Below are 16,950 nucleotides of genomic sequence, written 5' to 3'. Positions count from 1 at the left end.
CTGACTATTCCCGGTCACTTTCCCCTCTCTGCCCGTGCTGGGGCCAAGCCCTGCTGCTAATGCTAAGTGCTCCATGTGGTAGCAAGCGCTGCTCCTAGGCCCAGCTGGGTGCAGTCCCCTGTGCACAGCTCTACCGTGGGCAGGCTGAGGAGCAGAGCCTGCAGCAGTCCAGCTGAGCTGTGCCAGGCCAGCTGCCCTCAGCCGCCGCTCCAGTCCGTTCCCCTGCAGCGAGGCGGGCGCACGGCCATGCTGCCGCCCTGTGCAGCGCACACAGCCAGGGCAGCAGCGGCTCAGGCTGTTGCTCTTCCCTGCATTTCATTCCCCACCCCTGGAGCCAAGCCACTGCCCACAGGGCTGGGTCCAGTCCACCATCTTCCCCCCAGGCCACCGCCTTCTGGAGGACACGGAGACCACAGGGTTAGTGAAAAGTCCCTTTATTTAATACAGACAAAGGCAGGGCTATTTACCGCCCCAGCCAGGGAGCCCTGCCCCGTGACTCACCCTGGGCAGAGCTGCACTTGCCTGAGATGGGGGCTGGCTGGGCTCTGGCTCCAGCGAGGGGGAGGAGAATTAAAATCTAGGAAGTGTTCAGAGGCTGGGAGCCCAGGAGAACAGCTCAGGCCAAGCGCTAGCAGCCTGCTGCCCTCAGCCCTGGGTTTAGGGAGATTAAAACCAGCTAGCCCTGTACCTCAGTGTGCCAGAGCGAGCCAGCCCCCATTGAGAAGGGACGGAGGGCTGGACCCAGGGCAGAAAGGGATGGGGGCCTGGGGGGTGTCGCTCTGGTCCTGGGCATCAACGAGACAGTGCAGCATGACAGGCTCTTTCCAGCAGGCAGCGTGGAGGGGGAGGAGGCCCAGTTGAGGGGCTACAGGTCCGTGGCTGGGCCCCAGTCGTAACCTTCGTCCTCATCGGAGTCGTAGGCCCGGGCCTGTGTGAACTTCTTCTTCAGCGCGCTGTGCTCGTACTCCCTGTGGGCGGCACGACGCTGGGTCAGGCCCTGGCTGGGCTCCGGGACGGACACCCCTGCAGAGTCCCTCCTTCCCACCCAGCCCCCGCGGCCTGGTGAGGACTCTTCCCAGCACCCAGTTCACCCTGCGCCTGCCTCATCCTGCCTCCCAGTGCCACGCGGGAGCAGCCTGTCTGGGACATTGTGCGGAGCCAGGCCCCGTGTCCCCTCAGACCTGCGGCAGGAGCCAGCCCTCCCCTTCCAAGACAGCAGGGCGCTTTGCTGGGGCTGAGGCTGACTGCAGGGTCAGACACGGGGTGGGCTAAGGCCCCCCACAGCCCAGCCTTCGAGCTACAAGAACAGAGCGGCCCAGTGTCCCGTCTTCCGCCCGCGGCCGGCGCCAGGTGCCCCGAGGGAACGAACAGAATGGAACCAAGCGATTCGTTCCCTGAGGCTGCAGGCACCAGTCCTGCCTGTGCTGGCTACCGCCCGCTGGGGGACCTGTCCTCCAGGACTAGTTCTTTCGGGACCCCCGCAGGTCTCCAGGCTGACACTGCCAGCGCGAGCATCGGTCTCTGGGCTTAAGAACTGCACGGCGAATTCAGGTTCAAATCTGGCCCCAGGCGACACTCCCGTTGCCAGCCTGAGCGTGTGCGGGGGCCAGAAGGGAAGGGAAGGGTTAAAGGAATCCAGGGGCTCGCATTAACCCCTACGAGACGAGGTTCATCCAGCAGCCCCCGTGTTGTGGCAGAAAGGAGGCTCTGGGCATGTGCCCAGTCCCCCCAGGCCCGTCGCTGCCGGCTGCCCACGTCACAGCCGCTGGCGGCCGAGGTGGCTGGTACCTGATGCTGCTTTTATCTCGTCTCCACTGGCCCCGCGGCTGCTGGTCTCCATCCTGTGGGCATGGGAAGGAAGCAGTTAGAGGCAGCAGAGCCGAGTGCTCCAGACGGGCACTCGGGCCCAGGCACTGGGAGGGACCCCGGCAGTACAGGCCTGGCTGTCCTCCTCCCTGCCCCCCGGTTCCCCTTCTGTTCCAGGCTCCCCTGCCCTGCCCAGCCCCCTGACCTCAGCTTTTCAGAAGGGAGGGCAGTTGCCCCGGGACTGGGGCTCCCACTAGGAGTTAGTGACACCATCTGCGGCCACGGCCGAGATCCCAGCCCCCTCGCCAGAAGCCATCAGCCAGGGCAACGTCGGACCCTCTACCTGCGGGGGGCTGTGGGCCAGAGACTCCGCCACGGGCTCGTCCAGCTCCACGGGCTCTGAGGAGCGGGCCAGGGCCGGCTGGCCATAGTCGTCCTCCAGCTCATTGTCCGTGTAGGCGCCCCCCTCGCCGTCCGTGTCCTCGTAGTCGCTGTTGGCGCGGCTGTCACAGGTGAGGTCCCCAGTGCTGGCAAAGCACTGCTGGTTCAGCAGGTCCAGGCCTTCCTCTGAGGCTTCCACCTACCGCGAGAGAGATGGGGGTCACCTGGCGAGAGGCCCCGTCGGACCCGCTGGGAGTTTCCACTGGCCCCTCAGCACTGGCAAAGGGTCGCCATCTCCCCCAGCCCTTCAGAGCAGCAGGGAGCTAGGGGAGCTCCCCCCCTGCAGTTTTGAGGCATTGCCCCTTCCCCAGGAGCCCAGGGGAGCAGAGCCGAGCCGTGCCCCACCCTCTCCCAGCACCCTGGGACTGCAGGATGGCAGGGCTACGGGCCAGCAGGCACAGAGCCGTGCCCAGGGGGTGCCACATTTCGGCAGGTGGGCTAAAGGGGCACCTGGAGGAGTGAGAGGGTCCCCGTGGCTACCTGCTCCTCCGCAGTCCAGATGGGCCGGGCCTGCTGGGTCCGGATGATCTCCTTGAGGCTCTGGTACCAGGTGTTGGTGCTGTCGCTGAGGCTGATGCTGGCTGTGAAGAGGTAGCTGTAATTCTTCTTCATCTTGAGGGCCTGCGCATAGAGGCGCCGGGAGCTCTTCTTGGAGTTGGGGGCGAGCCACTGGCGCATGGCTTTGATGCCCTGCCTGCTGTCGGGCTCGCAGAACACCACCACCGGGTAGTACTGCACGTAGTTGAGCCGCTCCACCGCCGCCGGCGTGATGTCCAGCAGCGCATGCTTGCCCTGTGGGCAGGAGAGGGCAGGGGGGGTCCTGGGGGCAGGAAGGGAAACCTGCACCATGGTCCCCTCCAAGAGGAGCTGGGCTGTCCACTGGAATATGGCTCGCTGGACCCCCCCAGGGGACCCCGCTGGCCGCCTCGCCCACTCCCACTTCCGGAGGCGCAGGCAGATGCGGAAAGCCCCTTGAGGGCTGTGCCCGACCCAGGAGCCCAGGCACCGGTGTTAGTTCCTAGCTCCGCACTCAGGCAAGGCCCAGGAGCGCAGGGCTCTGAGGCCTGGCCAGAAGAGGCTTGGTGTGGGGGAGGGGAAGGGGGGGGCAGGGACTCACCTTCTCAGCGATCTGCCGCACCGAGTCCAGTTTAATGACCTTGGCCGACCCCCCGTCACGGGGCACGCTCTCTGGGGAACAAGCACAACGTGGCACAAGCCACTGATGCTCCCTGAGTGTTCCTGGCCCAGCTGGGCTGTCAGGAGAGCTCCCGAGCCCTCAGCCCAGCTGTGTGTGTGGTGAGAACTAGCACGGCTGCTGCAGGGCAGAGGAGAGCCCAGCGGGCCCCAGGACACAGCTGTGCTGGGTGAGGGGCAGTGTGCGTGCGCAAGGACTGGAGGGAGTGGCACAGGGCACAGCCGGGGCGTGCGAGGACCGGCCAGGGGAGCACACAGGGCACAGCCGGGGCGTGCGAGGACCGGCTGGGGGAGCACACAGGGCACAGCCGGGGCGTGCGAGGACCGGCCGGGGGAGCACACAGGGCACAGCCGGGGCGTGCGAGGACCGGCCGGGGGAGCGCACAGGGCACAGCCGGGGCGTGCGAGGACCGGCCGGGGGAGCGCACAGGGCACAGCCGGGGCGTGCGAGGACCGGCCAGGGGAGCGCACAGGGCACAGCCGGGGCGTGCGAGGACCGGCCAGGGGAGCCCACAGGGCGTGCGAGGACTAGCGGCAGAGGAAGCCCAGGCCCGTCTAGCTCACGGACCTGGGCAGACGACGCTGCAGAGCAGCCGGGCTGTGGGCGCCGAAGGGAGAGGCGGACACTGCATGGGGAACGTGGAAGCCAAGGGCCAGGAAGCAAGCGGGATCAGGGCCCAACCCCTGAACGGGCCCCGGGCCTGTAGAAGGCTCCTGGCACTAGCCTGTCTGGCAGCCGAGCGCCTGCATCAGCAGGGCAGGCGGGTCCTGCCTAGAGCTCCCCGTAACCTGGCCCCCAGGGAGCCTTGCAGTCCCAGGCCAGCCCCTCAGACACTCCCAGCTGCACTTACGGGCCATTTCAAACTGATCAGGCAGCTCGGTGCTCAGCTTCTCCATGGCGATGTCAGAGATGGGCCCCAGGATCACGACTGGCCGCCTGAAGCTGGCTGCGGGGAGCAGAGGGGAGCCCAGTGAGCTGGGCAGAGCGGGGCCGACCGGGCCCCCCGCCGTCTGACCTGTAACACGCGGGGCACTCTGCGCCCAGGCTGGGTGGGGACGGGCCCAGGGAATGGCTGGGAGCGACAGGACCAGGTCAGCGGCCTCAGCCTGCCCAGCCTCTGAGCATTAGCCGCTGCCGCGGCACCCTGGCCAGCCTGCAGGATCAGGGCTACAGCCCGCCTGCTCCCACCACTGCTGCTTCCACACGGCCTGTGGCAGCTCGAGCCGGCCCGCGGGGGGCTGGCAGGGCTGACTCGGGAATGCCGGAGGTCAGCCAGGGCAGAGCAGCAGCCTCACCCCAGGCAGCCCGGCCTGGCTTCGGAGGAAGCTTCCGGCCCCACAGGGAGTGCGGTTTGTCTGGCCGAGGGCAGGCAGCTCCCAGGGAGACACCCACAGCCCCTTGCAAAGAGTCAGGTCTGGGGAGAAGCTGCCCCAAGGCCACGTCCAGGCAGGAAATCCCTGAGCAGAGAGCCGGTGTGCAAAGCCGCTGGCCAGGCCGGGCCGGGGGCAACACGTCCCTGGGAGAGCCCAGCTCAGCAGGACGGACGTGCAGGGCCCGCCAGGCCAGCAGCTCCCTCCCTCCCCCAGCACCGCCTGCCCACCTTCCCGCAGCACCACCCACTCGTAGGGTGGATAGTGGCCTTGCTTGGTGAGAGCCGACAGGTCCTCGCGGCTCTTCCGCAGCGTCTTCTTGGCCCCCCGCAGGCCCCGCAGCTTCCAGAACTCGGCCCGGGCCCCGGAGGAGCTGGCGACAGAGGTGGCCTTCAACACGGACTCCAAGCTGGCGATCTGCTCAGCCCTGCACGGGAGGAGGCAGCATCAGCACGGAGAGCCTCAAGGCCTCTCCGGATGCCCCGGGACCTCCCGCCTCCCTGGCCCGGCCAGCCCAGATCAGGGTCCGGTACTGACACGCGTTTCCAGCACCGGGCATCAAGGACGTGGGAGCCCTCCCAGGCCGACACCAACTCGCCTCCTCCCTCGGTGCCCCCTTTGCCAGCAGGAAGCGGCAGGACGTGGAGCGCCCCAGGAGCCGTGCAGTGAGAACTAGGGAGCAGTTCCTTGCAGGGCACATGGCCTGGGTCACTGGATTTCTGCTTCGACATGACCAGCTCCCACTTCCCTTCCTGAGCAGTGGCCCAGCCCTGTCTAGCCTGATAGGCGTGGCAGGAGGCTGCTGTGCCACAGCCCCTAGGGCTACAGGCTGCCTTGTAAACAGCCCCCACTGCCTCCCAGGACAAAACCATTGTCCCCATTTCACAGATGGTAAACTGAGGCAGAACCAGATCAAGACTTGGCCTCGGACACATGGCCACTCTGGCATTGCCCAGAGCTTCCGCTGGACCAGGCTTCCTCCGGCGAGGCCATCCAGGACGTTCCTCTCTCTGCCCCACAGAAGCCTGGGCTGCCCTCCATGGTCGGGTAGGAGGCTGGCATGGGCGTGGGATGCCAGCATATGCGGGGCTGGCAGGATCTCAGTCCCCTAGCAGCCACCCGCCCAAGCCCTGGCTGTCATGGGAGCATCACAGGCACCAAGTCAGGACCCCGAGGGCTTGCTCTGCGGCAGGTGTCTGGGGGTGGAGAGGTTATTGCAAGCAACGCTGGGGGACGTCCCCCCACAGCTCCACCCCCCTTCGCCAATGCCAAGGCCCTGTCCCCGCAGCCTGGTACCTGCTCTTGTTGGGGATGATTCCCTTGTCCAGTTCCTGCATGTCTCTGCCCACGCGCACAGCCAGCCAGCTGCCCAGCTTGCTGCGGTACATGGTGTCCAGCACGTGGAAGACCTCGCCCCGCGTGAAGCTCAGCCCAGAGGGAGCATCCTTCTCGAAGTCAAAGTGCGTGCGGATGTGGAACGAGTCCCCCACGTTGGACTTGAGCATCTTCCTGTAGACTGGGCGAGTCAAGGCAGGGCCCGTCAGGGCAAGGCAGCCCCGGTGAAGGGAGCTTTGGGGGCAGCACAGGGAAGAGTCGGCTCCGTGCGCAGCACCTGTCACTGCCCAGGGCTCAACCCCTGCCCGACACTCGCTGTGCGCAGGGCTCGTTTCACCCCGACCAGCAGCTCCCTCCAGGGCGGCGTGTGGCAGCGAATTTAACAGCATCCCCTGGGCTGGGGAGATTTCTCCAGGGCAGTGGCCAGGAAGGGCCCCAGCAGCACTGCAGGGGAAACGGGCTGGGGACAGAGACTGTGAGAGGCCCTTGGCCTGGCGCGCCCTGCAGGGCAGACAGTCCCCGAGAGACCCAGGGAGATGCCGCTTGTGTGGGTAGGTTTGGGGCCATCCCTGAGCAGCTTCCAAGAGGCAATAATCCTAGCGCCCACTCGCAAGCTGGAGAGACTGGACGGGCGGCACCAACGTCCCCCTAACATGGGGACAGCAAAGGACAGGGACCCTCCGATCGGAGTTCCTGCAGCGTGGCTCCCAAACAGGAGGATCCCGCGAGACGGGCAGAGCCAGGCCAGACACCCCACCCCTCCTCCCCAGCCCGGAATGAAGCCGGGGCAGGAGCGTGCAAGGCAGCAACCACAACACAGAAGACAAAAGCGAGCGGGCGGTCAAAGCAGAAGATGGCTCAGTTCCCAGTCAGCGCCGGGGGAACTCCGCCCCGAAAAGGTGCAGGACCCCTCGAGCAGGCCTGGTCCAAGCCAAGACAGCAGGCGGCTTTCCTTTGGGTCTCCCAGCCATGTACCTACACGAGCCTGCCTTCCCGCCCAGGGCTGTCCTGGTCTCATGCCGGTGCCAGCCCTGCAGGATCCTGGGGCCGCCAGGTACCCCGAGGGCGGCACAGATGTAGCCCCGGCACGAAGGCATCGGAGGGTTTCTCTGGGGGTTAACTCTCCACACCCTGCGCTCAGGCCAACAGAGACGTGCCTGGGCCTGTCCAGCACAGCTGGCATCACAGGCTCTCGGTCCGGGAAGTCCCTGGCCGGTCTCGTCTCTTGCCCAGCCTCCCAGGGGAAAAGGAAACGCACGTGGGCCGAGCTGGCTCCCAAGGGAGGGGGAGTGCACCTCCGCCAGCGCCTGGAACAGGAGCTCAACGTGCAGCCCTAGTCGCAGGCTGGAGGCCAGCAGGCCACTTACTGTCCTGCTTGCTCTGGGTCAGCAGAACCACCTCGTCGCCCGGCGGCAGGGACAGCAGGTACTGCGCGGCCTCCTCTCGGGTCAGGCTCTGGAAGCTGGTCTCGTTCACCTGCCAGAGAGGGAAGCGCCTTAGCGCCGGCGTCCCCATCGGCCCCGGGCGGGAGCAGCCTGGGCCAAGGGCAAGGCCCTGCACAGGGAGGGCAACGAGGCCATTGTGCAGTGCTCCAGGTAGGGCCGGGTGATGGGAGAGCCAGGGCCTGGAGCCTGGGGGCCAAGCCCAGCTCCTTGACCTACCCAGGCTCCCCATTGTACCCTGACTGCACGAGGGGCTCAGAGGCCTAAGGAGGGACGGGCCTGGAAGGGGCTAGAGGAGCCCGTGCAGCCCGGTGTTCCAGGTGCCCCTCGCTCTATGGCTCCAGCTGGAGCTGCTCGTGTTTGGAGCTCTGGGAGCTCCTGGTTCAAGCCACGGGCTGCCAGCCACGATGGCGGCTGCCACACAGGGATGCTTCACGGAGAGGGGGGAGGGACGCCGAAGGCCTCGGGGACAAGCCCAGACGCGGGCCAGGAATTCAAACATGCACAGTGGCAATGCAGGGCCAGACAGCTCCTGCCCAGCCTGGCCAGAGGAACGGGCTGGCGGCCCAGGCAGGCTGCAGGCTGGCCTAGGGGGTGTGAGGAGCCTGGCCAATGCTCTCCCGGGATTAGCTTCCCACAAGAGGGGCTGGCTGCAGGGTCGATCCTGGCTCACCGTCTGTGGAGGCTCCACCTGGGACGGAGCCTCTTGGCGGAGGGGGCAAGTGCTCCGGAGTCCCAGCCCAGAAACAAACCGTGGGATTTGGGGCCCCCGGTACTTCCATGGAGGCAGGGGGTGGGGTCCCTGCCGCCCCCACTGGACAAGGACGCCCAGCCAGGGTCAGTGACGCAGCCACGCTCTCCCTCCCCTGCCCCTGTTTGCCATGGGTACCTGCAGAACCTGGTCCCCCTCTCTGATGCCCTGGCCGGCTGCGGGGCTCCCCTCCTGCACCCCTGCCACAAAGATGCCCACGTCATTGCCGCCAGCCAGCCGCAGCCCGATGCTCTTGGCCTTCACAAAGCGCACGATCTTGGCGTCTGGGCTGTACCTGCGAGCGGGAAAGCTGAGTCAGCGCGGCCGGCACAGCAGACGGGTTCCAGCAGCTCCCCACGGCCAGCACGGGCGCTTCACCGCCACACACCAGAGCCGGGACACCCTGGGCTCCTCCTGCCCCATCAAGGGCCCCCACTTGGCCTGCCCAGCTATTCCCATCATCCCTCCCCCTGCCAGCCCACCGTGGGAGGCTTCTCCCCCCGCTGTGACTCAGGACCATTCTGTCCGCCCAGCGCCGCGCGCTCAGCTCGGCTCCCTCCCCCAGCCAGCAAGGAGAGCTCAGGAGAGGGGCCTGTTCCCCCCGCCCCCCGGCTTACCCATCCTCCTCGCCGGCTCTGGCTGCCGGGGGGCTGTAGGAGACGCTGTTCTCAGCAGGCTCCGAGGGATCTGAAATGGCAGAGGCAGGGTGAAGTGGAGCAGTGCAGCCTGCTTAGCGCACCCCGGGCTCGGGAGAGCCAAGGATGCCCCGGGGGAGACGCACACCCGGACGTGGGACAGCGGAGCACAGCATGCTGGGAGCTCGGCCAGTGGTGGCTGCTGAGAGCCAGTTATCAGCCTGGCCTCGTGCACAGGACGTCCGTGCTGGCAGCCTCGGAGGCCCACCTCTGCCTCTCACACAACAGGGGCAGCACAGAAAGCAGCAGGAGACCCATCCCACCAGGCTTCTTCAGCCCTGCCGCCCGCCTCTGGAGACGAGTGGGGAAGATGGCGCTTCGGGGCCCCTCAGCCTGGGAACGGCAGCTTCCTCCCCGGCGGGTGTCCTGGCACGAATACGCCCAAGCGCCGGGAACAGGATGGATTCCCCAGCCCAGCCCCGCCAGGCCATCGCTCACCGGCTGGGCAGGGGGGACTCGGAGACCCAGCCGCCGGGACTCACCTGGGACTGGAGCATCGTTCTGAATCGTGTCCAGCGCCTCCCTGCTGGGCCGTCTCCCCTCCCTAGGGCAGAGATGACGGGAGCTTAGCAGGGCAGCTGCTGCTCCACACGTGGGGGAGGGGAAGGGGCCCTGGCCCCATTCAGATCTGAGCCCTAGGGCCCATTTCCCATCCCCCTTCCCGCAGGCAGCCCCTGGCCGGGCGAGCATTCGCCAGGCTGGCCACTGTGGCCCTGCTGCGGGAGCTCCCCTTCGCACGGCTGCAGGCACGCAGGGGTGTGGGGCGGGCACGCGGCGGTGCTACCCGCCAGAGGGGGGGGCTGCTGGCAGCCGGTTAGGCCCCAGCGTCTGGGCTCTGCAGAGACGCTCCCTGCTCCTTCCAGCAGCAGGCAGCCCCCTCGCCTGGCAGCCAGCACCCCTAGGGGCTGTTCTCTGGGCCTGGCTGGGCTCTGCATGGGGAGAGCTCCCATGGCTCACAGCACCCCACCCCTCCCTGACAAGCCACAGACCTACTGGATCAGGGAGGGAGGAGCCTTAGAAGCATAGACACTAGGACTGGAAGGGACCTCGAGAGGCCGTCGAGTCCAGTCCCCTGCCCCCATGGCAGGACCAAGCTCCCTGAGCGCCACCGCCTGCCTCGCTCCGCTCCGAGCCCACCTGGGCTCCACCTGCCGCCTGCTCCACCGAGGAGCCCTTAGCTCACTCCCTCCCCCAGCTACCGAGGCCTTGAGGGCGGGGGCTGCCCTGGCAGGGGAGAACAGCAGCTGGCAAGCAGCACTTCCACCCCTTGGGCTGTACGGGGCTCCCCTGCCGGCCCCGGCCCCGGGCTCCTGACGCTCACACTGGGAGCTCTGTCCGGGCTCTCGCTGGAGCCAAGAGAACCAGCTTGTCCTCACGAGGCGGGGGAGGCCTGGCAGCGGGTCAGAGACAGGGAGGTCGCCTAAACTAAACTTGGTGCCCAGCTCCACAGGACCTACTAGCGGAGCCAGCCAGCGCCGGCTTCGGGCGCTGTGAGGCCTCGCAGGCCGCCAGAGGAGGGGGCTGGGGGGCAGGTGCTGCTCATCTTGGTGGCTGCAGCCATCAATCCGCACCCCGGCCTGAGGCCTCGGACTGGCTCAGGACAAGCTGGCTGCCGGGGAGCATGGCAGGGGCAAAGGGGCGCAGCCCTCGGCCCGGCCCAGCAGAGTGAGGGTCCGAGAACTCAAAGCGGGGGCGGGGAGGAGGAGAGGAGGAAGAAACGAGCCTTACGAGAGCGAGTTTGTCCTGGTGGCCTCTGGGGCCGGCTGGCTGCTCCGTGCAGAGGGCGGGTGGGACTGCTCAGAGCCGATGTCGGAGATGTCTGGAGCACAAAGGTGGGAGGGGGGAAGGGGAAGAGAAGTCAGCGCAGTAGCTGCCAGCACACCAGAGCCACACCCCCCCGGCAGAGGTTCAATTCCCTCCTCAGCTCTAGAGGTGACCGGGGTGTGGGGAAGGACTGGGACGCCTGCGGTCTGGTACAGTGAGGTAGGGATGCAAGTGAGTAGTCGAGGAGGCTTATCGGGGAGTCAACTCGCTCCCCCCCACCCCGCTGCCTTTGTATCAGCTGCAGCAGGGCGGGGGTAACAGAAGCCAGTGCTGGGAGGGAGGGGGGGAAGCAGGTAGGGCAGTGGTCTCCAACTTTTCTACACCCAAGATCACTTTTTAAATCTCAGAACTGGCAAAGATCTACTGCCCCGCCCCTTCCTTGAAGCCCCGCCCTTCTGTCCATCACTTGCTATCCCCAGCCCTTACTTACACACTCTGATAAACAGTTTATTTTTAAATTATGCGATTCATAAAATTAAAATCACGTGTTTATAGTTATGAAATGAATGGTCTGGTTTTTATTCATGCTATTTAAATCTAAAATGAAGCATTTAGAATTATACATTTTGTGGGGACAGAGTTCGGGGAATGGGAACGGGAATAGGGACAGAGTTCTGTGGCTGGGGACAGGAGAGTGGGGATAGCGTTCGGGGAGTGGAGACAGGAGTGGGGACAGAGTTCTGTGGCTGGGGAGTGGAGGCCGGGGAGCGATGGCTGGGAAGTGGGGTGCCAGTGGAGGCAGAGAATCCCCTGCATCTGCCTCCTCCCAGGATTCCTCCCCGAGGGAAGCCAGTGCGTCTCCCCTCCGGGCCCGACTCTCCCCCTGCCCCCGTAGTGCAGGGAAACCATGTGTGTGCCTGCCCTGGGACTGATCCCCTCCCCCCAAGGTGCAGGGAAGCCCCGCACGTGCCTCCCCCGGGGCTGACTCACCCCTCCTGTGCGGTGCAGGGAGCCGATGCTCCCTCCCGCAGTACACCCAGCAGAGCAGCTAGCGCACTTCCGGAATCGCCGGAAATGGCGCTAAGCTGCAGGACTTCTGTCCATCCCGGGAAGCCGACACTACCTCCATTTTTACTTGAGGTAGGTAGTGGGGCTTCTCAGGGGTGGGAGGGAAATGGGGGCGGGGTGGACAGGACGCCTCGCGATCGACTGGTCGAGGCCTCGCGATCGACCAGTCGATCGTGATCAACCTGTTGGTGACCATGGAGGTAGGGGAAGCAGAGGAGCAGTGGTTCAGGACCCGGCGAGAGGCAGGACTGTGCAGTCCCAGATCATGCCAGGTCCCGGACTTACCCCTGCTGCAGCTTTGCAGTTTAAATGTAGGAGCCGGGGTGCCTGCTTATGCAGCTCATACTACATTTAAACTACAGATTCGCAGCAGGGCCCCTTATCGACTCATCATCTAGTCGATTCAAATTGTGTTGAGAACACGATTAGTCAATTACCTGCCTCTTAGCACCCTTACATGAGAGAGCAGCAGAGAAGCCACAGACCAAGTACTCGAGTCCACGCGAGGGCTGCCGACTTTCTCATCTCACAAAGTCAAATACTCTCACGTCACCCTTTCTCCAAGGCCCCACCCCTTCTTGAGACCCCGCCCCCTGCTTGCTCCATCCTGCCCCTCTCCATCGCTTGCTCTCCCCCACTCAGCCATGGCAGGAGTGTGGAGGGGGCTCTAGGCTGGGGCAAAGCAGTGGGTCTGCAGAACCCAGCAGAGCTTACCACGGCTCCCAGGAAGTGGCCACCAGGTCCCTGTGGCCCCTAAGCACAGGAAGGCTCCATCATGGGCTGCCCTCACGCCCCCGGCACACAGAGTGCCAGCTCCACAGCTCCTGTTGGCAGGGGGGCAGTGCGGACGGTGCCTGCAGCCAGGAGTAGCGTGTGGATGGAGCTTCCTGGTGCGTAGGGGCAGCAGGGACCTGGTGGCTGCTTTGGGAGCCCAGACAGGTGGGGAGCCGGCCTTAGCCACAGGTGTCCCCCGCACCCGCAACCAGACTCATCAGCCCGGTCGGCACTGCCGATTGGAGCTGCCAGGTCCCTTTAGACCTGGGCATTCCAGTCAAACCCCGAATGCCTGGCAACCCTCGCCCACGCCCTGCCTTCCGCCTGAGAACACCTGCGAGGTTGCTGCTGCCGGCTGCCCTGCACACCGAGAAGGCTGCCGGCACCTTGCTTCTCGGCCAGCTCAGCAGCCGCCACTCAAGGAGCATGCCTGGCCGGAAGCCAGCCCTAGCCGCAGAATGGCCTGGACCTGCGGGCACCAAGCACGCTGAGCAGGCCGGTCGCGGGGGACTCTGCCCGGATCCCTGCCCTTTTGCACAGGCTCCCAAACAGTAATTACCCTGCAGAGTCCAACGACCTTCCAAATGGTGAGCACCACGGCCTTGGGATTCAGACACTCGCTGCTGTCCCGGTGTGTCCTTCCCCTCCCCAGGATCGAGTGTGGCACCGCCAAGCTGCCTGTACCCCGGCCAGGCACAGAGCACGGGTGTCCCTGCCCCCAGGCTCTCCGGGCCCTCGGGACTCCACTCACCGTCCAGCCGGGAGCTGGCACTGTCGCTGTCCACCACTTGTGGGATGCTGACCAGGAACTGCCGGTTGTCCCGGAACACAAGCAGCCTCAGCGTCCCCTCTGACCTTTCAATCAGCCGGCGGGTGTCAGACAGAGACATGTTCTCGCTGGCGATGCCATTAATCTAGCCAGAGGGGCAGAGAGGGGCAGAGGGTTACAGAGCTGCCTCCCCAGCACCGCGCTCAGGGGGCAGCAGCAGCCTTCCCTGGGGCTGGGCATAGCTGGGTAGCGCAAGCAGAGCCATAGCCCGGAGTGAGCCCAGATCCCCTGGCACCAGCGGTGAGCCTGGAGACCCAGACTCGGCAGTGCTGTGCGGAGCCAGTCACCCAGGCAAACACTCCCACGTGCCAGCCCGCGGACCTCCTGCCACAGCACTCAACGGGAGGGCGGGACTGTTGACTGAGCGGGCAGGGCCAAGGCTGGCTCCAGTCTCCATAGCTACCCTGCTGAAATCAGGGAAAGAATTTCCTTTGGACAATGCAAGCAGGTCTGAAGGCCAGCAAATCCCCTGGAACCGCCACTGGACAAGGGGCTTAATCATGCGGTGAACACACATGCGCACACGCAGAGGGAGAACCGTCGGCATGTTAACAAGAACACACCACACTACTAGAGAGGGGGTTTCATTAGGGAGGTAAAACCCTGTTTGATTAGTTAGCTGGTTAAATGTTAACTTTAACCAGTTAACCGACTGAACGGGGCAGGTCAGCCCCCCACCCTTGTCTGCCACAGCTGGGCTGGCGTGCCCCACGCCTCCCCCACTATGGTTGGGGGCTTCTCTGGCTGGGCTGGAGCACCCCCTGCCTGTGGTAGGCCCTGTGGGTCAGGAGCAGCCCCCTGCTTAGGGTGGGCAGGGAGCTGCGCCAGCCCCATGGTTGACCATAACCTGTCACGGGTGAGATTTACTGGTTAACCATTAACGTCCCTAGTTTCAGCCACAGACTTCCAAGCGTTTCCCACAATGGCTGTGAAATATCACTAGCTCTTCACGTTTCATCTGAAGAAGCTCATGGTACCAGCTCCCCGGTTTGTTAGTCTTGAAGGTGCTGCTAGACCATTTGTTGTTGTTCAAGTGTTTCCAGTTACAGGGGAACTAGGCTCTTGGAGTAGTGGTGGGCAACCCACGACCCACCGTGGTTCTGTGTGGTCACGAGACCCTCGGTTTATTGGTAGCCCCGGGCAGGGTCACCAGCGTGTGCTGGTTCCCACCCACCTAGGCTCTTTTCCTACCCGTGTTACACAGTGACACAGCCTGGGGAGTGAGGCATGGGCCGATCGCGCCCAGCAGCGCCCGTGAGAGCCCGCGCTCCTCGTGCCTCCACGCAAAGCGCTGCCACGGTTCAGTCGGCTCACACCTCAAAGTCTAGCCAGTGCGGTGAGCAGGACTGCCCTGTTCCCTCTTGGTTACCACAGCCTTGCAGCCCCCGCGAGGAAGGCGCCTGGCTGCTCAGTGCTGTCGGGGACGCTGAGCTGGGAGGGAGACAGGTGGTTGGAGTGAGAATCTCTCTCCCCCCCCGCCGTCAAGTCATCTGGTGGAAGCAGCGCTCAGCACAGAAAGTCCTCTGGCTATTTCCATATTAGGTTGGACCAGAGGTTGTCTAGCCCCGTATCCTGTCTACTACAGGCTGTTTCAGAGGGAATGAGCAGAACAGTCAATCTCCGTGTGATCCATCCCGACACCCATTCCCAGCCACTGCACAGAATGAGACCAGACAGCTAGCTCCCCGTTTACAACGTTCCCCTCCTGATGTGCCCAGGCTGCAAAACACACTCGCAAATCAAGGTTAATTATAGCTGCCTGGTCTAACCCTCCTGCCAGGGCCTCTTCGGCAGAGGTGCACACCGCAGTAAGTGGAGCCCTTGCGGATACTGAGCTGCAGATATCCTGGGCCTGCAGGGCTCTAGCAACAGGTTAGAGTGAGATAAGGCGCTTTTCTAGCACTGTAGTTGTGTCCGCACAGGGCAGTGCAGGCCCACCGACTGGCGGTGGTAAAGGGGCCCAGGGCCCCCAGCTGTTACTGCTGCTATTGTGGCAGGAGCCAGAGCCCTGGGCCCTTGAAATCACCTCCCAGCAGCGTGCTCCAGGCGATGCTGAAGGACTGGCAGGGAAGGCTAGCCCCCAGCCCTGACCCTTCCACCACGAACATAAGAACGGCCATACTGGGTCAGACCAACGGTCCATCCAGCCCAGTAGCCCATCTGCCAACAGTGGCCAATACCAGATGCTCCAGAGGGAGGGAACACAACAGGTAATCCTCACGTGATCCCTCCCGTCACTCAGCTGCAGAGAAACAGGCTAGGGACACCATTCCCACCCATCCTGGCTAATAGCCATTGAAGGACTGAACCTCCATGAATCTATCTAGCTCTTTTTTGAACCCTGTTAAAGTCCTAGACTTCACCTCATCCTCTGGCAAGGAGTTCCACAGGTTGACTGTGTGCGGAGTGAAGAAAAACTTCCTTTTGTTTGTTTTAAAACGTGCTGCCTATTCATTTCATTTGGTGACCCCTACTTCTTATATTGTGGGAATAAGTACATAACTTTTCCTTAGTCACTTTTCCCATACCAGTCATCATTTTATAGACCTCTACCATATCCCCCCTTAGTCTACATCTATACTATGAGCCTCTTGCGGAAGCGCAAATGCAAATGGAGCGTTCATTTGCATATGTTGCACTCTCATTTGCATTTTCTCTTCGGATCCCTTTTGCACAAGAGGTTTTTGCAAAAAAAAAAAAAAAAAAAAGTGCTGTGTAGACGGCTCCTTTATGTGCAAAAAACCCTTTTGTGCAAGGGCTGCTCTTCCTCAAAAAATGACAAATGCAAAGTACAGGTTGGAGCTCTCTGGTCTGGCTCCCTGGGGACCTGACCGGTCCCGGACCAGGGGATTTCCCGGACCAGGGATGCCCTGCTGCCCTGGGCTAGGGCTCCAGCCCGGTCCTGCTGCTGCCTCAGCCTCCAAGGGCCCTCTAGCTGCTGTTGGAGCTGGTGCTCTGCAGCTGCCTGGCTCCATGGCTGGGGCTCCACAGACAGGGTGGAGGCTGGAACTCCCTGATTGCCACTGGGACTGGAGCTCCACAGCCACCTGCTCTAGGGCTGGGGCCAGAAGCCCCACAGCTGGGCTGACGCTGGGACCAGAACTCCCTGCTGCACCTCCACCTCCCAGCTGAGTCACCAGCCCCACCCTACTGCACTCCTGTCCCGCCACCAGACCTCCCTGTGCCTGGGCTCTGTAGTCCAGGAACATCCATGGCCTTGCCAGACCACAAATGTTGCTGGACCAGAGAGTCCCGGTTTAAGGAGGTGCAACCTGTACTCCACGTAGGGAGGAACAATCAGTTGCACACACACACAATGGGAAGTGACTGTCTAGGAAGTAGTACTGCGGAAACGGATCTAGGGCTCCGAGTGGACCACAAGCTGAATACGATTCAGTGTGACACTGTCACCAAAAAACAAACCAAACCCCACATCTCAACGTGAAGAGTGTTGTGAGCAAGACATGAGAAGTAATTCTT

General features: G+C 63.9%; 1 protein-coding gene across 3 annotated transcripts in view; it reads right to left on the bottom strand.

Annotated features, from left to right (window-relative positions):
• Positions 1-418: 418 nt before the first annotated feature.
• Positions 419-16,950, bottom strand: part of LOC106732655 (tight junction protein ZO-3) — a 57,265-nt gene continuing 40,733 nt past the window's right edge. Inside the window, exons 7-20 of one of the 3 annotated variants that reach the window (XM_075903310.1) lie at positions 13,393-13,555; positions 10,764-10,854; positions 9,518-9,579; positions 8,958-9,027; positions 8,479-8,635; positions 7,515-7,623; positions 6,109-6,328; positions 5,043-5,239; positions 4,293-4,388; positions 3,365-3,435; positions 2,728-3,039; positions 2,150-2,386; positions 1,789-1,841; positions 419-968 (exon numbers count right to left, since the gene is read on the bottom strand). In XM_075903310.1, the coding sequence (XP_075759425.1) occupies positions 866-968; positions 1,789-1,841; positions 2,150-2,386; positions 2,728-3,039; positions 3,365-3,435; positions 4,293-4,388; positions 5,043-5,239; positions 6,109-6,328; positions 7,515-7,623; positions 8,479-8,635; positions 8,958-9,027; positions 9,518-9,579; positions 10,764-10,854; positions 13,393-13,555 (1,941 nt within the window). In that variant the 3' untranslated portion in view covers positions 419-865. Of the gene's footprint in view, positions 969-1,788; positions 1,842-2,149; positions 2,387-2,616; positions 3,040-3,364; positions 3,436-4,292; positions 4,389-5,042; positions 5,240-6,108; positions 6,329-7,514; positions 7,624-8,478; positions 8,636-8,957; positions 9,028-9,517; positions 9,580-10,763; positions 10,855-13,392; positions 13,556-16,950 lie in introns of those variants that run through there. The other 2 variants (XM_075903309.1, XM_075903308.1) reach the window with 2 other exon arrangements.

This window comes from Pelodiscus sinensis, chromosome 19, assembly GCF_049634645.1.
Source record: "Pelodiscus sinensis isolate JC-2024 chromosome 19, ASM4963464v1, whole genome shotgun sequence".
Classification (NCBI taxonomy): Eukaryota; Metazoa; Chordata; order Testudines; family Trionychidae; genus Pelodiscus; species Pelodiscus sinensis.
Note: the sequence above shows the minus strand (reverse complement) of the source record. Positions and strands in the feature narration are given on the sequence as shown.